The 25515-nt window shown below is 35.1% G+C and overlaps 2 protein-coding genes across 2 annotated transcripts; both read right to left on the minus strand.

Moving 5' to 3' along the window:
* Positions 1 to 5165: 5165 nt before the first annotated feature.
* LOC132600287 (phosphoprotein ECPP44-like) lies at positions 5166 to 6858 on the minus strand. Its single transcript, XM_060313356.1, has 2 exons — positions 6363 to 6858; positions 5166 to 5801 (listed from the first exon to the last, which is right to left on the minus strand). Exons 1-2 carry the CDS (start codon positions 6585 to 6587, stop codon positions 5376 to 5378), a joined length of 651 nt encoding a protein of 216 aa, XP_060169339.1. The 5' UTR covers positions 6588 to 6858; the 3' UTR covers positions 5166 to 5375.
* A 10005-nt stretch (positions 6859 to 16863) lies between these two features.
* On the minus strand, positions 16864 to 20762 carry LOC132599372 (lysine histidine transporter-like 8). Its single transcript, XM_060312709.1, has 5 exons — positions 20088 to 20762; positions 19855 to 19991; positions 18787 to 19217; positions 17775 to 17906; positions 16864 to 17661 (listed from the first exon to the last, which is right to left on the minus strand). Exons 1-5 carry the CDS (start codon positions 20639 to 20641, stop codon positions 17173 to 17175), a joined length of 1743 nt encoding a protein of 580 aa, XP_060168692.1. The 5' UTR covers positions 20642 to 20762; the 3' UTR covers positions 16864 to 17172.
* Positions 20763 to 25515: the final 4753 nt, after the last annotated feature.

Below are 25515 nucleotides of genomic sequence, written 5' to 3' on the forward strand. Positions count from 1 at the left end.
TATGGTTTAGTTAATTAGTAGTAGCGGAATGAAAAACACGCATCCGTGACTTATGGTTTAGAAGTGCCATTAATCTTGGTGTGGTGTATGCCAGGTTGGCTTAAGTATGAATGAGTAATACTATAAAGACACTAAAAAGAGCCGTAAAAGAAAGTTTTTTCATGCTGTATTTTAGTTGTAAAACTGACCCAACCATGCATTTTCCACTTGTTTTTATTCCGTATACTCCCCGTTGTCTAAACGCTGCTGCTGGGACCCAACTAGGTCTAAATTTTGCTTATAAGCTTGTCTAAAATTAAAATCCCAAAATTGGTAGGTCTTTCTATTAATTAAGTTTGAAACAAAGGATGTGCTTGCTCAATAAAAAGTAAATCTAACAAATTGTTACTGTTACTAACCGTAATCAAATTTTGTGTATTCATTTTCACTTTAATTAACGTCTATATAAAGATTACTTAAATTACTTTGTTTGGTGAATAAGTTTTGTTCATAATTACTAATGTGACGGAGAATATTTCCCAGTTTGTGTTCCTTAGACTACAAATTATGGCTTTTGAATACTCGATCATAGATTTTCCTTAAAGATTGATGAGAAAATTGTTCGTGCGGGAAGGAAGTAGTGAATTACGCCAAAGGTAACTTTATAAAGCTAAAAAAGAACGAAATTTTTTTTAAAAAAAATCTTTACATGAATTTAAGTTATACATAATAGCAATAATCTAGAGTCGGATCCAGGTTTTAAACTTTGTGGTTCAATCAGCTTTAATGTTCTCAGCATTGAACCTGTTATATTGATAAACTTTTGGATTCAAACTTACTATATGTTGCAAGTTTAGTGAATTTTTTACATAAATTTATTTTGCATCGAAAGTAGTGAGTTCAGATGAACCTAAGTGCTACAAGGCTGCATCTACCTTTGTAGCAATCAGGGGTGGATAAAGAATATAAGTATTGCATTCATATTGAACCTAATCTTTTTTACATGGAACATAGGAATATATGTGAAAAATTACTAAAATTTTTACAAAAAATAGTTTATAAATCCATAATGTTAAAAGTATAATAAGTTCAATGGTAAGGATCTAAAGATTGAATACATCATATTAAAATTTTAGATTCGTCTCTGCTAGCAATGTAAATACATTTATACAATCAAAATAGCTTAATTAACTAAGACAAGTTATTGAATGTTTTTTTCAACTGATTAATCAATATGTACTATACATGGTTACTTGTCATAAAGTATAAGCATTTTAATAGAATTAAAATTATGCATGAAGATGAATTTCCTGCCTGCAAGTAGCTTAGTTAAACTAATTCCCATAATAACAACATAATGACAGCAAACTTTTGGGACGGCATTAAGCCAAGTCAAATATTAGAGAAATCATAAAATAAACTGGCGCATGGTCATTAGTCCTTGGTGACAAATTAATATTGCCTTTGTTATCATATTGTCTGAACATGTAGGTTTCAACAGAAAAAAAGCTGGCAACTTTATTTAATTTCATTCTTCTAGTTTCTAGTCCTGCACCGCGTTGATTGTATTCGTAAATTTGGTTTATTTTATTTTCTTCAAGGCTGGAAACTTGGGTGTATCCGTGATTATGGACGGGGCACATGGAATTCTTGTGCGTATTCCGTCATTTTTTATTTAATTTTTGGACGACCTTACAAGTACAACTGCCTTTCATGTTTGAGAAAAATTGGGTTGTTGATGTAGAGACTATAGAAATCGATAAAAATAAATAAATAAATAAATAAATAAATAAATGTAAAGATTATAGAAACATGGGAAGCTTCTCCCTTCCTCCCTTTTTCATTTGCTATTGGTCAATTTTGATTTTGTTCTTTATTTATTTCCCTTCGGCATTGTAACTTGCTCAGTCTAAATGGGAATACTAATTTAATTTAACTTCTAACTCAGTATTCATAAACCTTATATTTATCGTCGCTTTTGATTTTTCTGTTGAGTTTAATTATACAAGCAGGAGAAAATTGTAAAAATTTGAATGAGTTAGTCAATTTTCAGACCGATTTTTGAAAAATAACCGGTGTTCGAAAATTTGTTAAAAAATAGCCACTTTTGATGCTGAAAAACCATGACAGATGACATTGTCATTGATTTCGAACTTAACAAGTGATAATTCTAGGATACTGTTATGGATTTCACACTTTAAAAATGTCAAACTCCAAGACAATGTCTTGGATTTCGTTAGGATACTGTGATCGAATTCTATCTTTTAAAGATTGAAATCGAAGACAATGCCATGGATTTCAAAAGTTTGACTATTTTTCAATGACTTTTGAATTTATGGCTATTATTTATATTTACACTATATAGTTCAGAATCGGATCGACGTGTACGCTTCTATGACATTAAATTCAACTCTGAGGGGCATCTTTGGAATTTGATAGTTTGTCTTCTTTAGGCTCGCTGTATTCAATAGCATTATGTGTGTACTTTTTTCTATTTGGACCAAAATACCGGACCATTTTAATTTGTTTGTTCGTATCCTCTTTAAAGAATTGTAGTCAGGTACATCTTACAAGAAATGTGGGTCCCAAAATTTTCATCTTCCACGGTAACTTCCAAAAATTGAGTATTGTGGCCTCTAAGCAATACCGTAGATTCCTATTTATTTTTAGTTTAAAGAACTATTGCACACTATTATGGTATCCACTTTCTCATACCAATTCACTGATTTATTATATTTTACACATGATATCTTTATAATTACAGGGGAAGTCTATACAAATACAACATTTTAAAAACTAGATGCATCTATTTATTACATTTTAGGCGATCAATTTTTGTTTGGGGAAGGAAGGAGTTTTGTATTAAGCTGAAAGATGGAGTATCCAATAAAACTGTTAGAAAAACAACGCAATAAGAGAAAGTGAATACTTTGATCTACCAACAAAAAGATCTTCATGTGTGCTCATGTGATATTCCCTCCATTTCAAAATAAGTGATGCTTTTAGCATGGTCACATCCTTTACAAAATTAATGTATTTTTACTAACTTACCCTTAAATACCTTGGAAAAGATGTAGCTTTTTAGTTTTAAATGAGTGTAAAATTGGACGAACATCATTAATGCCTTCTTGATTATGTGAAATACCACTTATTTTGAATCAAAATGTATGTAAAACACCACTTATTTTGAAACAAAATGAAAAGATAAAAACATCACTTATTTTGAAATGAAGAGAATATCATTGGGCCTGCACGGGCTAATCCCATCTGGTTCTTTTACAAGTTCGAAAAATTGCTATTTTTAAAATTTGACCCAGAAAATTCTGCATCAAGGCCTAGTAGTTTTTATGGCCTGGCCTGCTGAATTTTAGGGCCCTCCTCAATGTATAAGAGGCTAACAAATGACCCTTATGTTTGGACAGTCTGTAATGAGGTCTGGCTGGCCCTATTAAGACTATTTGAGTGGGGACTGATGGGCTAAAATTATAATTTTCTTGAGGCTTTTTTGTGGGATCATTCGCACAAATGGCCTATTTTGGGGATGGTCTTTAATTTTTTGTCCATCAAATCTCTGGTCATTAATTGGTGTCCTTCGGCACTTTAAGTGGTCCAAAATACCCCTGAGATTCTGGGCTCAAACTCCAGCAAAGTATAAAAAGAAAATTTGCAAGGCAAGATTTCATAGCAAATTATGCATATTCGGGAAAAAGTTATGCCTTAAGGCATCGTTTCTATATAAAGTATGCTTTGTCTGGCATAGTTTTGTAGAAATTAAGTTATACTACAAAACTATGTCGGAAAAGGAACTACATAGAAACCATGCCTTAAGGTATATTATGTAGTATCCTACAAAACTATGCCTTACGAGATAGTTCTGTAGTATCCTATAGAACTATGCCTAAGATACTACAGAGCTAGGTCTTAAGGCATAGCGTTTGCCCAAATAGGCATAGTTTTCTATAAAATCTTGTCTTGCGATATTTTTTTTCCCCTCTGTTGCGTTCGAACCCGAATCTTTGGTTTCATAAACCAACGAATAATGGTACTTTGACCCACAAATTTTCATTAAATGAGAAGTATGGACAAAAATTAAAGACCACCAATTTAAGGGGCAAAAAATTAAAGACCGGTCCATATGAAAGGAAATCCGCGCAATTTTTTGTTTTTTGTGCAGATCTAGCAGCGCTTAACTCACTGGGCTAGTGAATAGAAATTGCACGGTTTTCCCTTCAAATGGACTTTTCTCTTTAATTTTTGTCCTTCAAATGGGCTGGTCTTTAATTTTTATTCTTTAGAATTGAATTTATGTCTTGCGGGGTATAAGTTTTCTAAGGGGGTGAAGCATAATTTGCGGGATATTATGATGCAGAATATAAACTAATGTCCCGCGAAAAAGTTGTTTGCGTTGAGGGACAAAAATTAAAGACCAGCACAAAATAGGGACAAACGTACAAATGACCCGTATAGTGTGTTCTCAGATCTCTCACATGGACTGCTAGTCTGCTACCTATAGACTTCAGATTCAGATTATACCCAATCAACATGCATCTTAAGAAAAGGATTATCACGTTTCATAAATAATAATTAAAAGACCGATCCATAAACGGCTGCTAGTATCACCGCATTCTCAACCGAGCCTTTAATTGCGCAAATAGCATATGTCTCTAGTATATGAAACACTGATTTTTCAGTTTTCTTAAAATTCAAGATTATCAAATTATCAGTCTATTTACTAAACTTGGAGTTTCATTTCCGCTGATTAAGTTGTTTGTGTTCAGGATTTCAAGCTTGCCTACACTTGTAAAAATTACAAATTAAAGTAGAAGTAAAATAAATGTCCAGTCACTCCTGCATATTTTGCCTTCGTTTTCAGGACGAAATTGCGTTATATCTATGTGAAACATTTTGTTTCGTATTTACGTTACATTTGCATTTTTAGCGTCTGAAATTTGACCTTCTGCTCATTTGTATTTACTGAACAATTCACACACAGTTCAGTTACTTTAATTTGATCAAAAACAATTCTGAGTTCACTATTATAGTGGTTTAAAGTTCAATTATTTTATTGTGATAAAAATAATCTTTGATTTTACATTTATAATAGATAAAGTTGAGTGGTCATACGGAAAATTAACCTTTAGCGCTGGTTAAAGCTGAGGTACCATCATGCTAGCAAGTATAACATTAATACTTTACCCAGACAATAGAAAATTTCATTTACTTGGAGTTGAAACATAAAATAGAAAAGCAATGGCATGAGGCCATTTACAAGGATCACATCAATACCCCAGACAAGACTAAGCAAAGAAAAAGATTGACAAGCAAATACACATACAAGTGAAATTAAACTGCTATCTGCATTGTGGTGCAGAAGCTAAGATGATTAATTCTCATTTTCAGTTTGATTTCTGCTTCTCTTCATCCTCATTGTTCTTGTGGCCATGACCAGGCAATTTCTCTTTGATTTTGTCAAGTAATCCTTTCTTCTGATCTTTTGTTTCACCTCCATGGACTTGCTCATCTACACTACTATGAGCAGCAGGGGCATTATTGACTTCTTGATCAGTCTTGTTATGGTGGCCTGGAAGTTTTTCTTTGATCTTGTCCATAAATCCTTTTTTCTCTTCTTCGTGTGTTGGTTCTGCATAAGGAGCAGGGCAGTTGTCCATGGGAATGAATTCAACTTTTTGCTGATCAGTGGTTTCATGATGATATTCCTTATTATGATCACCGGACATCTTTTCTTTGATCTTGTCTTTAAGTCCCTTCTTCCTTTTCTTCTCTCCATTACCACCCTCTTCTACTTCCTCCTCATCGCTTGACTGAAATTCCAAGTGAAACAAAGAAATCATAAAAAGAAAATTGAGAAAGTCACTGTCCTTTATGCACAGGTGTCAGTAGCGGAGATTGAATTTTCACGATTCAAATATGAAGAAGTAAGGGAATCCAACATTTACCATATATACATAAAATGAATATGAACCCTTGGGCCCTAGCTCTATCCGGTCAAAGTTTAAATTAGTTGGATGATATTCAGTTTGTTGACTTGACTCTATGGACGGAGCCAAAGTGAGCCAAAATAGGAAATTATGTAAATTTGAAAAAAGATTCAGCTAATAATTTAAGAAAAATGCTATAGATCCATTTTCCAAAAAGTATAGAAAAAAAGAAGAAGAGGAAGACACACTTAGCGAGGATTTTGTTGGACGGATTGAGTTATGATAAGTTATTTAACTTATTTTTTCTAGGCAAACAGTAAGATCATGACCTGTTTATTAATTTGACCCGTTTTAACATGTCCATTTACCATTTCTAGGAGCAACATTGTCCCTTTTTCCCTTTTTTGAGGCTACAAATTTTCAGCAGGACTTAAAGTAGCTTACCGAGCTTGAATTGCTGTGAGTACGATGAAGCTTTTCCATGAGACTATGCTTCTCCTCCTTTGGTTCATCCACATTGGCCGGTGTGTCAATCATGACAGTTTCATCGTGAGCCTTGTCTTCTTCTTTCTTTCCCATGAAATTGAACAATCCATATCCACGATCAGTAGTCTCTGGAGCTACACCCTTGTTGATTGTCTCCTCTGAGTGTCCTTTTTGCTCTGCCATTTTCTCTTTGACTAGTACGTACAAGTAGGATATATATGAACTGAATCAGTTAAAAATTGCTAGTGTGCTTTGAGTGAATGTTTGTGCCTTATAGCCTTGATCAAGACTCTGTTTATATAGGCGAAACAAATCGTAGGTACTAGTACTACATTGGACATTTGGGAATGTGTAGAGATGTGTTCATGTATCGGCTATTGATGCTAGAAAAAAAAGTGAAATGTCGGTTTGGACGGTTTACGCAAATTGAGATTTGGGATTTATTATGATGTTTAATGTTGTACTGATTTTGATATTCTTGTTTATTATGGCTCAAGTCGTACTTTGTAATAAAGCAAAGGCCAATGACTTTTTTGATTTATTTGTTTAAGAAAAGAATGGTAAGTGTAGCAATGTTAGTGGCTCTTGGAGGATGAAATGCAAAGAATCTTAACACCGACCATGGTTGGGAATTGAGAGTTGAGACTGGGAACACATTCATTGGTCCAAACAAGTCTGGATAATTACAAGGTACTGGACGACTCTGCTTCACATTTTAATATTGTTGATGTTGATTCAGAGTTTTCTTTTCTTTTTTTTTGTTTGGAAAGAAGGCAGAGTTGGAGAATTGATGAAAACCTCTTGCATTCAAAGATGTGGAGGGATTAATGAAACAATTGATGAAATCTGAAGTTTAAATTTTCGCGGAGAAAAAAAATATTAGGGCCTTATAATCTTGTGGGAGATAATAGATATTCGATAAAATAATAAAGTCGAAGTGCGAAAGTTAGCCTGAATGCCACTTTTTAAAATAAAAAAAATCATTTTCCCTGGTCACATTCAGCGATACTAGTAAGAATTGGTCCAACTGGAATTGGCAAGTACTCCCCCTTTTTTTTTTTTTTTTGATTGTTTTTATTACATAGGGGTAGGAGAATGGAAAATGAGAAAGAGCATTACAATATGGGGATTCAAACCCTGACCAACAAAGTGAGAGTTCAGGTAGCCAATCAACTGAGCTATTATTTTTTTTAAAAAAAAAATTAAATGCTAACACACCCATTGTGGGTGTGCATATATCCTTATAATTCATGGCAAACACACCCATGTTGGGTGTTATTTCATGATACCACATTGTGGTAGTACTCTCTTTGTTCACTTTTATTTGTCCAGTATTCTAAAAATAGATTTTTACTTTTACTTATCACTTTTAGCATTTCAAGAGAAGACAATTTCTTTTTTCTTGTTGATTAAAACTATGCACGAATTAATATGGGTATGGTGGTAAATTATGGACTTCATTTATTATTTCTTAAGGGGTGTGCACAGTTCATAGTAGACAATTAAAAGTGAACGGAGAGAGTACTAAACATATAAAATTATGATTTAACTTAAGTTTTAAATATATGTAGGAAAACTTAATTTTCCAAGAAAAGGAGAGACGTGTCACTCATCAGTCTGATGTACCATGTTTTAGTTAGAAAAATAGAGCCTAACTCCCTGTGTCATGAAAGAATTATCAAGGTTGTCACATTGCTTTAATCCAATTCATAAATTTAACGGCTTCTCAATTGCATCACTTTTTTATTTATGTTTTGTCACACATACTTAAGCCTACTAATTTTAATTCTGCTTTTTACAAAACAAAAAGCACATTCCTATGTCCCAATTCTGTATGACCCTCCTTTTCTTTTGACATATGTTTTACACAATTTCATTAATAATACTATTAATATAGACAACTTTTACGATTTCAAACAACTTAGCAGACATTTATCCAAAGACTTCTGAGGAAGTTGAATTTTCCCCATAATCTGTGTTCGTGAAGTACCAAAAGCAAAGTATTCAAACGTGTCCATGTGGAATCAAGAGTTTCTTTAGTTACCAACTTATTCCTTTGAATTTCCTTAAAGAACTACAAAAAGTTCTACCAACTCAAAGTAACAACAACAATATTAGGGCGCGTAGCACCAAGCATTTCACCACGAGGCGCGGTAGTGTTAAAAAGTCCACGTCAACTTTTAGAACTTTTATTTAACACTCCTACTAGAATTTGCTGCTTTTTGCCCTTTGGCGAATCAGAATTCACAGTAAGAGAAGCAACGTTAATTTATTGTCCCTCTGTATACCTTGGAATATACACCCGTCTTAGCAATGTCCAAACAAACAGTAAATACACAGTGAAAGTAAATAAAGCTAAGCTATTCTCCCTCCTATTTGCCCTTACTTCCCTGGCTCTCTTGTCAACTTCTCAAGCTTCTTTGATATCTGGGCTCGTTTTGCTTTCTCTGTTTCTAATTAACCTTTTTTCCTTCTGTTTCTTTTACTTTTCTAGGAGTGGCATTAATTTCAAATCAGTATTTGTTAAATGAAATATGCATAAAATTCCAACTTTAATTTTATACTCCTTCCGTTTTAATTTATTTGAATCTATTTCTTTTTTAGTCCGTACCAAAATGAATGACTTTTTTCCTAATTTGAAAATAAATTCACTTTATGAATGATTTACAACCACACAAATTTTCAAGGCTTATTTTGAACCACAAGTTTCAAAAGTCCTCCCTCTTTTTTAAATATCGTGCCCAGTCAAATGGGTTCAAACAAATTGAAACAGAGGGAGTATAAGAATTTTAAATTTTAAATTCTTCAAAAAGTAGGATTTGGAATCCCAAATTATGATTTTAAATTGTTTTAAATGTAAAGCTTGACCCATAAGTTAAAATTTTTGTAAAAAAAAGTACATAAGTTGATAGATATACTTTTAGATGTAAAACTTGACTCAGAGTAACAATGTTGGTGTTACACCCCATACTTTCGTACGTTAAGTTTCTTTATGAGTTGGTTGCTATAGAATCGGAAAGCGAAATTATTTTCGAGGATATGTGAGATTAGACGTGTTCATTTTGAGTATACGAGGGTTTAAGTTCATGTTTGGCAAGTGTTGGAAGGATTAGAGGATGAGCAAATCGAAGAGAATATGTTTCGTCAAATTTTGATGTTGAGGGGAGAAATACGGACCGTACTTGGAAATACAATCTGTACTTCTCTTAGCAGAGAGGTCAATTTAATGATGGGAATTACGGTCCAAAAATATGGACCGTATTTTCTGGCTGTATTTTTAAGTCAGTTCCAGCTCTGTTCTTTTATATATTTCGTATACCCCTCATTTTATCTTATTTTCTCTATTTCCCCTGATCTCCAACCTTATAGAAAACCCTCTCCAACAATATCTAATCAATTCCTAAGAAAAATCAAGGATCAAAAGAGAAGATCAAGTGTTTAAAGGTTCTTCAATGATTATGGAAGCTTGTTTCTCCTCTTGGTAGGGGTTTTGGAGGATACTTCAAGGTGAAGCACTATTGGAATTGATGCGTTCTTGAGTTTTGAGGTAAGACTCTATCTTAACTCCATGTTTATGAGTTTATATGATGGTTATGCAAGGTTTGGAGGGAAGTTTCAAGCATGAATTTGAGTTCATGTTGAGATGTAATCTAACTTAAGCAATGTTGTTAATATATTTTTAAGCTAAAACCTTGTTGTAAGGATAGTAGTTGGTGTTGAGATTGTATTGAGGATGTTATACTTGGTACAATTTGAAGAAGAAAGTGTATAAGTGTTGTACACAAAGCGTATATTGGGTTGTTTTGATGTAAATCTCGGGGTGAGTAAAGATATGACATTAAAGAGACTTATTTAAGGTTGTAGTTGTGTTGTTAGCTGTTAGGTGTACTGTAGTGACTAAGGAGATTGGAATATTAACCCGACAATTTCATTGTGGGATTTGTTGACGACTTGAGGTATGTTAAGGTTAACTTTTCTTCTTTTGGCATGATCTTGAACGAAACAGAAACTTAACGCTACTCCATGATGATTCCATTCTTAGCGGCTAAGGATGTTCAGTGTTGATTCATGTTTCTAAAATGTTGTTTTTCAGTAAGTCCTTCTTCAGATTCAGTATGATTCATAGAGTCACTTGTTGATGAAAATTATATCTCATAATGATGTTCAAAGGTGTAACGACCTTACGTCACTCCGATAGATTCAGGATGTACTCTTATCATATTCATGCATTGCATTAATGTATATATATATATATATATATATATACACACGGACCTATGACGCTACAGGCATTATATACACGTATATTATGTATTATCTTTATGGGATCTGGGGAACGTTAGGACGTTATATATGCACTACTACCTGATCAGCTGGTCACATGATGATGATGCCCACAGAGGCTGATATGATGATGATGATGCCCACAGAGACCGATATGATATGATAGGATACCCGCAGAAGCTTGACAGGCGTTATACACGCATATATATGTATACATACAATACTTATGCATATCATTAGCCCTCAGAGGTAGTTCAGACATCCAGGTTGCATTCATTTTATCCTATGTACTTTTATGTCTCTTTCATGTTACTGTCATGCCTTATATACATAGTACTTTGTCCGTACTGACGTCTCTTTTCTGGGGGCGCTGCGTTTCATACCCGCAGGTTCAGGTAGACAAGTTGACGGTCCGCCTTCGTAGGTTGCTGTTCAGCTGATATTGGAGCACTCTCCTTGTTTCAGAGTTACTATTATGTGTTTGGTACGTTATACTTTTGTGGACATATAGGTATGGCGGGGCCTTGTCCCGACCTTGTTATGTCATGCATTCTAATAGAGGCTTGTAGACAGTATAGTATAGTCAGACGTTGTGTGGGCCTCTCGGCCTACATTGTTGCCGTATAGTTGTCTATGATAGCCTTGTCGGCTTGTATAGTTTGTCCAGCATAGAAGTATAGTATGTCTTTGTCACGACCCAGCCCCGTGGGCCGCGACTGGTGCCCTTCCGAGACACCCCAAACGAACTCACACCCAGATCATCGTAATCAGACTCGACCAAACTCAACGTACGTTATTCGAACTCAACATCGTAATCAGACAACTACCGAACACTTATCCTAAGCAGTCGCCCGTACAGATCAGACAAATCACAAATCAGAAAGGAGGCGGAATATACATCGCCAAATTTCACACACACACATCAGAGGGGTGGCGGAATGTACATCGCCCCCAAATGCATACACACACATACAAACTCAGAGGCCGACATGGCCATAGTAGCGTACGGGCCGCTTAAGATCGCAAAACAGACTCACATGCAAACACACCGGACCCACGACCCACAAATCTGACTACAGGCCTCTAGACAAAACAGAACATAAGAACATAGGACGGGACAGGGCCCCGCCGTACCCACTCATCCAAATATACAGGATACAGACACAACAAAAGATATGTACCAATGGCTAGGCTCCGAATCAAAGGGGAGCTCTCCAACACAGCAGAATGAGTAGCCTAGACTGGAGGACCACCCAAACGAGCTTCTGTACCTGCGGGCATGAAACACAGCCCCCGAAGAAAACGGGGGTCAGTACGGGAGAAGTACTGAGTATGTAAAGCAGAAGGTACAGAAATCACAAACACAGCTGGAGTCAGAAAGAACAAACACACCGACATCGCAAACCAAGCAAACCTGTGCGGGAGGCGAACATACAAATGCAAATCAAATCATGTATAGGGTTTAGGAACGTGGTCACCCCCCGACGCTGGTGCCACAACACATCATAACTCCAGAAGTTTTCAAATCTCCGTACAATCTCCAGACACATCATATCACACACACATCACATCATCAGAACATATCAAATGCCATATCACATCATAACTCCATAAACGGTAACCGGCCCTATGGCGAGGCCTCGGAAACCGTAACACATCATAACTCCCGAATATATTATAGCGCGCACGATCACAAAGTCGGCCCGGGTACCGACGAACGAAGTCATAGCAGACAGCACGAACAGAGTAGTGCAGAAACCATATGCATATCAAAAATAATTTGTCGGACTCAACATATAGTTTACGTATAAGAATATGCTGACGCCAGAAGGCTCGGAGTAGGAATCAGATTGATCAAAGTTTGCGTATAAAAGTTACGAAATGCCAAACGGCCAAATTCTCAAGAAAAATTGTTCATACGTCATTTTCCGAAAATCTCACATCGTTCAAAGTACAGAACGTACATTAATGGCATAGGAAGTTTCAAACACATCCTTGGGTCATAAACAGACAGTCGCAGATTATAACGGACACAAACGGACCAAACAAACCGAATAAGGGGAGCCTCGGGGCTCGCGGGCCCACCTCGGGTCAAATTGAGGCGGCGGACACAAATCACAGACTTTCGGCTCCATAGAGCCATCTACGAAAGTTTCGGAGAGTTTCGGACACAACAGCACAAGTTAAGGATGTACGAACATTCTTTTAACCAAATGCGACAAAATGGGTTCAATCGCGCTGAGTGAATAGTGCTCGAACTTGAACTTCGATTTCCAAGAGCAGGGTTATTCCCGAGATTCCGATATTAACCTAGTATGACTAGGACATGCCAAAAGAAGGATAGGTAGGCTTTACATACCTGGTTGGCGCCTTACGCTCCTCAAATCGCAATTCCCGTTTCGTCCAGAAACTGCAAATGGTCACTTTTACCAGTTACTATTCATGAGAATTAACATTTTAGTCTTTGGGCTATATTTGGCTACCGAAATCTCGGCAGCACTTCCCCTATAAATCTAACACCCCCGAGACTTAGCTCGGCTCAAAATACAACGACAACAACAGCCCAAACATCATAAAACCATACAAACCACAATCATACTATATTAACTTCAAAATTTCACTTTAATACATAAGTTGGCAAATTCTTGATTCAACTTCAAAATTCCAAATCCATTTCCACATTAGTCCATTCATTCACTCATTCCCAATTATGCAAACACACTACATACAAGTTCCAAATCACATACAAACATCCCCAAAGTTCACTACTTTCCAATTTTCATTCAAAACACCAAAAGTTACGACGAACGTTCTAACTTGCGTCGTTTCATTCCAAATTCGTTATCATCAACCATAAATCTTATTTAAGGTCTTTAGTGTCATAAATATACTATGATATACACAAATATCCCAAAGGTATACATTTTTCCGATAACGTCCGAAATCATTTTCTAACACCAAATCAATTCTCCAAACATTCATTTACGTTATAAAGGTTACAACGACACCTCAAACGACTAAACGGAATTAAGTTCACACGGTCTTGCACTACCTACAAGCCACGGCCAAACACACCCCTTCTACACACACACACCATGCACAAACACAACCCCATCCCATAATCTTCACACTAACCCAATTACTAACATATACATGTCCATTTCATAACATCAAAACATAAAAATCTTACCTTGTTCTTAAGATTCCGATTCGCCGCAAACGTCGCCCTTTCGTCAAACTAATTGTACCACAACGAAGAGCACCTCGAACTCATCAATCATTCCAAAAGAGACTAGGTGATTGGATTAGAAACAAGCCACAAATTTTTTTTTTCTTTCTTTTTTTTTTTTTTCGGCCGAGAGCACCTTCAATGGTGTTCTTGAATTTTTTTCTTGTGTTTATCTTGAAAAGTCTCAAGTATGCATAATATATATCCAACTAGGAGTCATGTGCATAGCACATGACTCTTTAAAAGTGGGCTTGGGCTTGCCCCCCTTGGCCGGCCACTTTAATCCCTTGGGCCTAAATTTTGTATTCAATTTTCTTGGCCCGATTCATTAAAAGTCCCGTTTTGTAATTCCCGAAACAAATTTCCGAAATTCCAAATTTACCCTCGGCCTTCCCCGAGGTCTTAACATTAAGGACTCCATAACCAACATAGTCATATTCACCAAAATCCAAATATTTCCACAACACACACAAGTCTTATTTATTTCTTGATTTCCCGTTATACGAAAATACGGGACATAACAGTCTTTTCGGGCTCATCCCTTTTCAGCATATTTCTCATATGATCTAGCAGATTTCCATCTGATAATCCTCGTGGTCCGCCCTTGTTTATGATTATGATATAAAAACATGATTAGCGGTGCTCGGTAGGTAAAGCCCCGGTGCCCATCATCAGAGGCAGATTTATGTGGATGGATAGGGATGCCATGGCACCCGGACCGCTCGGCTGAAACTTGGTATATATATGCGGATATGTATAAGAAATGAAATATATATAAGTCTTGCCACCCTCAAGAACAAAAGAGTGAAAAGTGCCACTGGCAAAGGGCATAACCTGCCACTCTTGCGACTGAAGATCGAACCTGCATGCAGTACCATTTTGCATGTTTTTTTTTCCCCTGTGCACGCTTCAGCTCTATACTTTTTCAGTTTTTGTAGCTTTAATTCTTTTTACTTGCTATTCTTTGTTAATCCAAATTAACTCTTTTATGCTTTAATTAATTCTTGGCTCTTTTTACTTCCTCTTTCTTTAAGCATTAATCTCTTTATGCGTGCATTGAGTGTGTATCCTATATCAATGAGTACATAAACAATACATAAACAAGTCCTTTAACTTGGCGCGAGCTGGCAACTATGACCTTAAACTTTGCTAGTGCACAAGTAGGCACTTAACCTTGCCAAAAGTTGAACATATAAACACAGATGCTGACATGACGCTGATGTGGCAGTGACATAGCACTGAACAAAATCATGTGCCACGTCAGCATTTGTGTTTACATGTTTGACTTTTGGCAAGTTTAAGTGCCTACTTGTGCACTAGCAAAGTTTAAGGTCATAGTTGCGAGCTCACGCCAAGTTAAAGGACTTGTTTATGTGTTTCACATAAATATTAAAAAATATTCCCTCTATTTCAATTTGTTTGGACCTATTTCCTTTTTAGTCCGTGCCAAAATAAATGACCTCTTTCCTAATTTGGAAACAACTTCACTTTATGAATGATTTATAGCCACGCAAATTTTCAAGGCTTATTTTGAACCACAAGTTTCAAAAGTCTTCCCTCTTTCTTAAATGTCGTGCCCAGTCAAATGGGTTCATATAAATTGAAACGGAGGGAGTATATATGTAAATTGTAAATTTCAAAATTTTAAAACAAATTCAAGTTTTAAAATGATGAATATTATTATGTTAAGAGTTTTCAAATTTAAAGGTTGCTTTGATCTTTCCGCAACGTTTGCGCTTATGGAAGATGAGTGGGTTGAAGCTACAATTTTGACTCTTTCTACACTATATATCTGCAAGAATACACCAGGAAAATATAGTATGAATCTATTGAGATAACAGTATTAGATGGTTTATAGAGATTCAGATTTTTAACGTACAAAATCTTTATCTTTCTCAAAGTTTTAGAGGATAAGGCCTCTTACTCCTACAAAAAAAAAAGGGCCGCTTAAGCATTGTTAACCGATATCCGCATATTCGTTCGATTTGTCTATATTAATCGAAATAGATAAATGACCCGAACCGTAACTCAATTTTGAAGAAACCGACCCGTTTACCCTATTTGAACGGTGTGGCGCCCCGAACCTTCAAATCCTGGATCCGCCTCTGCCCGTCATGGCCCTCCGGTTGGGTCTTGAAAGTTGGTTCGTATTGAAAATGCATGCTCGACGTGGAGAGATTATCCGTACCATTTGGTATGATTATATTAAAGAGTATTTACACTACTATTCATGTTAAATTTTCTTTGTTATTGAACTAAAGTTCGATTAATAGATTGTTGTATTTTTTAGAAATGCATTGTAGAAGCGTATTAACTTTGTTATGAACTATGATTTGCTCATTTGGTAAGATTGTATAAGAATTGAAGAAGTTTTGATATTTTTCATAACTTGTGGGGTTTTCATGTTTATGAGGAAAAATACAATTTAAGAAATACAAGTTGCATGACCAAATAAAACTTCAACTTCATATCAACCTGATTTTAGATCATTTCCAAACGGGACCTAGGACTTGCTCCTTCTGTTTCATATTAAGTGATATTTTTATTTTTTCATTTTAATTTAAACTTAGTGATGTTTTACATAATCTAGAAGGTACCAATTATTTTCTTCCAAATTTACTGCTTAGATAAGTGAAATTTTACAACATCAACATATCCTGTGTAATCTCACACGTGGGGTCTAAGTGGAGGGAGGGGGTAGGATATACATAGATCTTGCCCTACCTTTATGGGGCAGAGAGATTGTTTCCGAAAGACTCTTGGCTCAAAAGAAAAAAAAAGGAAAGGAAAAGATAAGTGGATTTTTTGTAATAAAAAGTTTATATTAAATAGGTACTTCTTTCATTTCAATTTAAATGATATAGTTTGCCTATGCACGAAGTTTATGACAAAGTGAAAGACTTTTGAAACTTGTGGTCTAAAACAAGCCATAAATATTTGTGTAGCTAAAATAAAAAAATTTAAGTTTATTTAGAAATATATTATCCTTTTTGTGACAAATTAAAAAGAAAAGTACATCACATATATTAAATAAAAAACGTACTATTTAATTAAGAATAAATTAGTAAATCTACTTGTAGGAGTTTGCTCAAGCTAAGGAGCCGTTTGGACATGGTTTGAAACCACGATTTGAAATCATGATTTGAAATCTTGTCGAACCAACTCTCACCAACCTTTTCCGTATTAGTTTCGAAGTTGGCCAATATGTTCATACTAGTAACAGTTTTCTCCACACTTTTTGTTGTAGAAAACTACTCACTGAGGATTAAAGAAGCTAATTTTCACACCAGTGTCAATGACAACATACAAACCAGCAGCAACCAAAATCCCACTTAAGCCCATTCCCAAAAGCCCAAATCCCCAATTTACCCACCAACTTAGAGAATATTGTTTGGGCTTCTTGAATTTAAGCCACATGAAACATGGATAGGAAAATGTAATAGGTAGAGCAATTCCTCCAATAAGCCCAGCAAAGCTACCCAAAAATGGAATTGCCACGGAGATGAAGAAGCACACGAACCCGAAAATTGCCCGGAAAATGGAACGGAGCCACCATGGACATGCTTGTTTGCTCCTTGTAGTGTAAGCTGATTCCATATCATCGAACGTTGGCATTCCGTAGATTTGGAATGAGCTTATCGCGTTTATTATCACAAAAATACATATCAGAGCTAACACGGATCGTGAAACATCTTGGTTGTGGAATGCAAATAATGCCGTTAACATGCTCCCATTCGCTGGAATCTGAAATAGCATTATGCAAATATTAAGACTTTTATCGATTATTTAAAATTTAAATATGAGTACTTGTTATATCTTAATTTAAAAAAGAGATTAGAGAGGTGAAGGGAGCATACCAAATGACCGTAAGCCCAGTAGCCACCAATAGCTAGAGGGAATAAGCACATTGCTATGAGTAGATATGAGAATTGCACACCCTTCCACATGGGCACTCGTGATGGGTGTTTCTCACTTGAAGGCATTGTGGCCTGCGTTTGTCGAATAACAGAATAAGTTTATGTCATATACAATCGTCAGCGTAAAAGAAAATTATATTATCAAATTAATTAGTCATATTTGCTAAATAGGTCATGTTTTCCAAATAATTTAAGGAGGTTAATTTTAATCACTATCTGAAAATTGCTTATTTTCAACGGTATTCGACTTGTCGTTACGTTCTCAACCAATTTTTGTCATAAAATCCCTTACTAACAAGCCAAATTCTGACAAGGCGTCGGTAAAAAAACGATTTTCTGACATTGAAAGTTGTCTAAATAGGATGAGTGTTGAGTTTTTCCTTTTGATTTATTTTTGACTTGCTAGTTTTACTAATATTTCCAATAGTTGGTAACAAACAAACAACTTTCAAAGCGTCCCGACTAAAATGGTCAGCAAACGTCTAAGTCAACAACAAACTTTGTTCTGTCTGCTTTTTATTTTGGGGGTACCTACCTAAGGCCACCTAACCTCATGTATAGTAAAAATATATTCTTACAATTACGACGACTTTCGACGCTTCATTACGTGAGTTCATGAACCCACTTCAACAATTAATTTTTAATCTTTAATTATCTTTGAATTTATCCTCTATAAACTAATAGAGCTGTAAAAGAAATTTCTACGCATGAAACCATCTCAAAGTTAATTACATGTAACTGTCTTTGAAAAACGAGATAGTAAGTAGGCAATAAGTATATAGAAAAATAACACTGATGAATTTTGTCTTCATCAAGACATTTGAGAAAAGAGTGTAAAAATAAGCGAGTCACTGTGTTTCCTTTCTTGATTCTTCCCCTTTTGTTATAATTCATCGAAATTAAACTTAGTAAAAAGAAAATAAATAAAGGAATGGAAGATGAAGATAGCTACCTGAATTTCAAGTATGAGATTGTGTCCTCTGAAAGCAAAAGCAATAATACCAAGAGCATTAAGAAAATCAAATATCCTAGCAACTTGACTTCCCTTTCTCACTGGATCATAAGACACATTAGGTAGCCTACCCTCAGCAACTGAGACCGTCCATAGTGCTGTACAATATCCAACGGCTGTAAGAGCACCAACTAGTGAAACTCCAGCTATAGAATTCAAATTTGGCAACTGTGCTAAAACAACTGCCGCACAAGTGAACACCAAGTACCATTCAACTGTTGTTAATGGCTTGGGATTACTACATGTTGCTCCACATAAAGTCTGATATAATAGCTTTGCCGTTGAGCCACCTATGATAATCAGCGTACAACATGTGCCAGCTGAGAGATACCCGATTGGAAACGCTGAGATGAGTTTCCCTAATCTGTCACCTGATCAACCAAAACATAAAAAAATTGACGTTAGTAAAATTATCAAGCGTACGTACTCCTCCTATTTAATTCATTATGTTGCATAGAGGTGCAAAATCAACTCATATTGTAGTAATCCAACCAAGTTTACACGAGTTGAGTTATGACCTATTTAATTTGTTGATTTACATAACAGGTTGAATCCGAAATGATCCATCATATGATTAGGTCAAAATAGTGTGACCCAAATATATAAAATCAATTTCGGAGACTGAGAATTTATGGAAGGACCGAAGCTGATGCTTTAAGAAAAATACATAAGCTTTCGCACCTTTTTTTTTTTCCCAAAAACCAAAATAAGAAAGAAGGGTCTCGTCGGTTGGGTCACGTTGGGCCGACACGGTTTTTGATCCGAGCTATCAAGTTTGATAGAACCACGGGCAGAGCCAGCCTTAGAGCTATGAGTTCAGTAGAGCTCAATAACTTTAGCTCAAATCCTGTAATTTGTACTACTAAATATGTATAAATAACTTACTTAGAGCCTAGAATATTTTTTTTAAAAAAAAAATTGTGATTCAAAATCTATAAATTAAAATTTCTGGATCACGATAGAACCCATCCGTTTGCCACATCTAAGAACGCGTATATAGATGCTTACCGAATGTTGCGCATGCCAGTTGCAAGTATCTGCTGTAACGTAGTCCTGTTTCATGATTTTCATGAAGTTGAACCATCAAATAGAGCGTGTAGAGCTGCCATACAAATGCTATAGTTAAGCATGTGATACCCCAAGCCCTGCAACAGTAACAAAACAACACATCATAGGTTAGTCAATCAGTAGATAGAAATATTTTACACCAGAAAAAGTTAGTAAAAAAATAATTAAATTACCAGCCAAGTATGGTAAAGGCAACAGGCAGAACAAGAGCTTGTACACCAATCCCAGAACAAAGAGTATGAAACGCAGCATAATATGCGTTTCCATTTCTCGACTCAGTGATGGGAAGCCACGCGTCTTGCGGGTCTAATCTTGTCATTTTAAGAGCCTTTCTAAGAGGACTAGCCAAAGGAGTGATGAAACGGGGCGTTAATCCACGTGACCGTGGAGTTTTAACGGCTCGATTCGCACCACCACTAGCATGATCCCCCGTGAGAAGTAAGGGGGATCGAGAAAGAGATGGTGAGTGGAATTGTGAAGGAGGTAACGATACTATGGACGGCGTTGGTGCCATTGACCCCGTCCGTGGAGTTATTGGTAACGATACTACGGACGGAGTTTGTGCTACCGACGCCGTCCGTGGAGTTATTGGTAAAGAGGCGAATTGGTCATCGTGATGGAACGTTGGAGCTACCGTTACCGTTCGTGGCGTTATCGGTAACGAGTTTGGTAGTGAACTGACTTCATCAACATTAGCCATTTTTGTTTCCAAGTTTTCTCTACTCATGATGATATTATTTCGACTTGTAAAAAGTCACAAATTCAAAAGAGCCTAAGATAGCTCGATTGGTTACGTTGCTTCTCTAATTAGTTTGTATGTGCTTCAAGTGCATGGGAAATGTGAAATGTGGACGCAGAGATATATATAAGGACATATGTAAGCTAGTAGGGATAATTTGACCAGAAAGTCTCGATTGACAAATTGGCAAATAAAAAAGATTTTAAGAAAGTGACCATGGTCTAACAAGGAAGTAGATGGGAACGCAACCGGTGACAGTTTGACTAATATGGCTGCTTTCTCTCTTTCCGATATTCCCTTGATTTGAATTCTTTAACATATGGTTTAAGAAATTTAGCAGGCCCGATGAGACCTTCTAATAATATTTTAAAAGACAAACAGAGTCATATTATTGTAATGATGATTTAACTTACTAGTAAATAAATTAGTTTTATAGGCATATATATATTGTAGGCTGTTTTACCTTTTTATTTCAAGTTGCCATATTATGCTTACAATAAAACAATCACCAGTAGAACTCGCTATATACTATTCCTCTGTCATTTTTACTTGTCCATATTGGACTCGACACACCCCTAAAGAAGTATCCTCCGTTCATTTTTATTTGTCCTTAATTTATTGATCACTTGTCACGCTCTTGAAAGAGCCATAAATATAATGACAATTTTACTATATCATCCCTAATTATTGCTAAGTCATGTAATGATTGAAATCAATCAAACATTCTTTAAATATTGTGCAGCCACAATTTCTTAAGGTTTCTAACTCAAAAATTAATAACAAGGTAAAATAGGTATGAAATGATAAATTATCTCTTGATTTTTTAAACTTGACAAATATAAGTGGACATTTATTTTTTAAAATACAAGGCAAATAAAAATGGATAGAGGAAGTATTAAGTAACCTTATATACATATCTAATTTTACAAGTATATATATAATTTAAATTCTTCAAAATAATACAGTATAAAAGAACTTTGCTATTAGCTCATATCTGAAAGAGATTGATTTTGACTTGGCCCTGGCCAACCGCTAAAAGGTCAAAGCTTAGGCTGATCAACTTGGGGGTAGTTGGTAGGAAGCTAAGCATCAGGACAATAATAACTAATGTCCTTTTGCGCCTCTCTCAGTTAAGAGTTAAGAAAAATGATATATGAATCTCCGATAAAAAATTTGTTGAAGAACTTTTTTTTTTGAAAGGTCAACCATGCAAGCTTTAAATAAACAGATTCCTATTTTATGACCCAGTAGAAAGATGTAAATATACCCCTCAACTTTACGATTTAGAGTGAATATATCCCTCATTATAAAAATAGTGTAGATATACCTCTGCAGTTATATCATTTTCTCAGTTAAGAGTTAAGAAAAATGATATATGAATCTCCGATAAAAAATTTGTTGAAGAACTTTTTGTTTGAAAGGTCAACCACGCAAGCTTTAAATACACAGATTCCTATTTTATGACCCAGTAGAAAGGTGTAAATATACCCCTCAACTTTACGATCTAGAGCGAATATATCCCTCATTATAAAAATAGTGTATATATACTTCTGCCGTTACATCATTAAAATAGTGTATATATACCTCTGCCGTTACAAAATGATGTAAATATACCTCAGCGGTTACAAAATGATGTAAAAATATACCTCTGCCGTTACAAAATAGCATAAATATACCCTTTTCGCTGACCGGATTTAAAAAAAAATAATTATTTAGATTATTTTTTAATAAAAAAAATGTCACGTGACTTTAAAAAAAATTAACAAATTTTTTTTAGTAGACATACTTTTCTAAAGCCACATAGTAATTTTTTCTGGTGAGTCTGGTCTGGTTCGTTTTAAAGATGAGTAGACTTATTTTTTCAAAATCTCGAAGATATTTTTTTAAATGAACCAGACCCAACCCACCAGAAAAAAAATTACTACTATGTGGCTTTAGAAAAGTATGTTTACTAATAAAAATGGTTAGATTTTTTTTAAAAAGTCACGTGACATTTTTTTAATTAAAAATAAAATGATTTTGTTTTAAAAAATTCTGTCAACGAAAAGGATATATTTGCACCATTTTGTAACAATAGGGTATATTTGCACAATTTTGTAACGGCAGAAGTATATATACATTACTTTTGTAACAAAGAGTATATTTGCTCTAAATAGCAAAATTGAGGGTTATATTTGCACCTTTCCCTATATTTATTGATGTGCGAAATTGATGTTCAAGCTAGTTATCCTCTCCTAGTCGTTTTGCGCCTACTAAATTATTCTCCGTCCGATTTTTCGAATTCCAATTGTAATACTTGGACCTCCAAATGAAACAATATATGTTCCTAAAAACCAAAATTTCTAAATCTTGTCAGAAAATTAATATTCGTATCACTTATGAGAGTCTCAATATTATCCTAGTCTTTTAATGTCTTACAAAATTATGGAGCGTAATTTTGTCTCTTGTAATTTTTTATTTAGAAATCATTAAGAGGAAAAACAATTTTGCTATATATATTAACCACCATTTATAATTTATAAAATAACGTTTAGTACAAATTATTGTTCTTAGAAAAAGATGGACTGAGCCAATGTTGTTTTAGTCATATTCCATGATTAAAATTTCTAAAGTTAACCGGTAAAAGACTAACAACTAATGTGATTAACTGAGTACAATTAACAAGGTTATATAGAGTTATTCGGTAAGAAAAAACACAAAAAATATCTCTTATGTCGACTTACAATACGAATAAAAGAAAACGATCTTATAAAAGTTGCCTTGTATTATTCTGACTCCTATGTTATTTTATTGATCTCATGTGAAAGGGACCATATAACTAAAACTAAATCTCTCATATCATTTGACTAAAAGAAAACGATATTATAAAAAGTTGCCTTGTATTATTTTTACAGATTCGTATGTGATTTTACTGTTCTCCGGTGAAAAGATCATATAACTAAGATAACATTTGAAATGAACTATAAAACTAAATATCTCGAAAGAGCATCATTGCTGAGTAAATTTAATATTTAATACCACCAGGGAAATGTTACATTTCTTTATACATTGACATTCATCAGAGTAGATCATTCAAAATATTAGGTGTTGAGGCTACATTTCTGTATACATCGACATTCATCGGAGTAGATCATTCAAAACATAAAAAAGATAAGGTGTTGACCATAAAGCTGGTGCCACATTATGGCGTACCAAAGGTGGTTTCTGACCTCCCATTTAAAGATTATCTTTTACCAAATTATCAGCTCCCAACAACTTCAATGCCCCCACCTATACTCGGATTAACTATGACGCATTCATTCTTTGCGGGACCTATTACCCTCTTGCCTTATTTTTTTTTCTATTTTTGTACCCTTTTTCGGCTAACGTGGCATAAAAAAAATTTGATGCCCAGTTGTACAGTGGAGAGTGTTGCACACTCTCCGCCACATTGGCGCCACGTCATTGCCACATTGGTGCCACTTTTCCTTTCTTTTTTTCATTTGATTTTTCTTTTATTAATTTTATTTACACTAATTAACCTCTAATTAACCATTAAACCCTCCATTCATTTTATCTTCTTCATCACTAAACCCTTCTTCTTCTTCTTCTTCTTCTTCTTCTTCATTTCAAGAAATCAATCAACCCATTTTCTTCCTCCATTAACACACACATTCAATTTCATCATCAATCATAAAAAGCTTATTTTCAAGAAATCAACCAACCCATATTCTTCCTCCATTAACACACACACATTCAATCCATTTTCTTCCTCCATTAACACGCACATTCAATTTCATCATCAATCATAAAGAGCTTATTTTCAAGAAACCAACCAACCCATATTCTTCCTCCATTAACACACAAGAAATCAATCAACCCAATTTCTTCCTCCATTAACACACACACATTCTTCGTGTTCTGCAAATTCTGAGCAGCAGCTATGTTCATCACGTTCTTCATACATTTGCTCTGTAAATCCACCCCAAATGCATTTCAATCTCAACCAAACAACCCAAAATTTCAGTTTTCGAACTCCTCTCGTCGAGGCGGTTCTTTTGAGATATTACCCACCCAAAATGGAGCTCGTTTGCGGCAACCCAAAAATTCGAACTTGAAGCTTTGAGCTTCAACAATGGCGGATAGCTGTGTTCTTCATGTTTCCAAACTTTATTTCGATGATTAAATACGTTTCCAACAATAAGGTTTGAAACCTCAAACACCTACTAATGGAGACCGTTGTTCACAATAGATTCAAATGGGTTGAATGTGTATGTGTTAATGGAGGAAGAAAACGGGTTGGTTGATTTCTTGAAAAAATATTTATGATTGATGATAAAATTGAATGTGTGTGTGTTAATGGAGGAAGAAAATGGGTTAATTAAATTCTTGAAATGAAGAAGAAGATAATGGATTGAATGAAGAAGAAGATAATGGATATTTATGATTGATTTTTGAAATTGAATGGGTTGTGTTAATGGATTGATTTCTTGAAATTTAGAAAGTTCCAACGCAGCGCCGATGTGGCACTGACGTGGCGCCGATGTTGCACACTCTCCACTGTAAAACTGGGCATCTAATTTTTTTTTGCCACGTCAGCCGAAAAAGGGTACAAAAATACAGAAAAAATAAGGCCAGAGGGGTAATAGGTCGCCCGCAAAGGTTGGGTGCGTCATAATTGATCCGAGTATACGTTGGGGGGTATTTGTGTATTTTCTCATTAATAAGTGTTGTGACCAGGTTAGTGAAAGTCGTATATTCGTAGTTGGAAACAGAGATTACAATATATAAGTGTTTCCCCCAAATAGTGGGTATTAATTAAATTTGTAAGTGGTGAATAGGATATGTAGGTGAACTTAATCTTTTGTGATATGAGATTCTAT

Source organism: Lycium barbarum, chromosome 6 (genome assembly GCF_019175385.1).
Source record: "Lycium barbarum isolate Lr01 chromosome 6, ASM1917538v2, whole genome shotgun sequence".
NCBI lineage: Eukaryota > Viridiplantae > Streptophyta > Magnoliopsida > Solanales > Solanaceae > Lycium > Lycium barbarum.

Coding starts and splice junctions, on each gene's coding strand:
- LOC132600287 (XM_060313356.1), bottom strand. CDS start 6,587: ATGGCAGAGCAAAAAGGACACTCAGAGGAGACAATCAACAAGGGTGTA. Junction 5,802..6,362: donor CTCACAGCAATTCAAGCTCG/GTAAGCTACTTT, acceptor TTGGAATTTCAG/TCAAGCGATGAGGAGGAAGT.
- LOC132599372 (XM_060312709.1), bottom strand. CDS start 20,641: ATGAGTAGAGAAAACTTGGAAACAAAAATGGCTAATGTTGATGAAGTC. Junction 19,218..19,854: donor ACTGGCATGCGCAACATTCG/GTAAGCATCTAT, acceptor TTGGTTGATCAG/GTGACAGATTAGGGAAACTC. Junction 17,662..17,774: donor ACTGGGCTTACGGTCATTTG/GTATGCTCCCTT, acceptor ATGCTATTTCAG/ATTCCAGCGAATGGGAGCAT.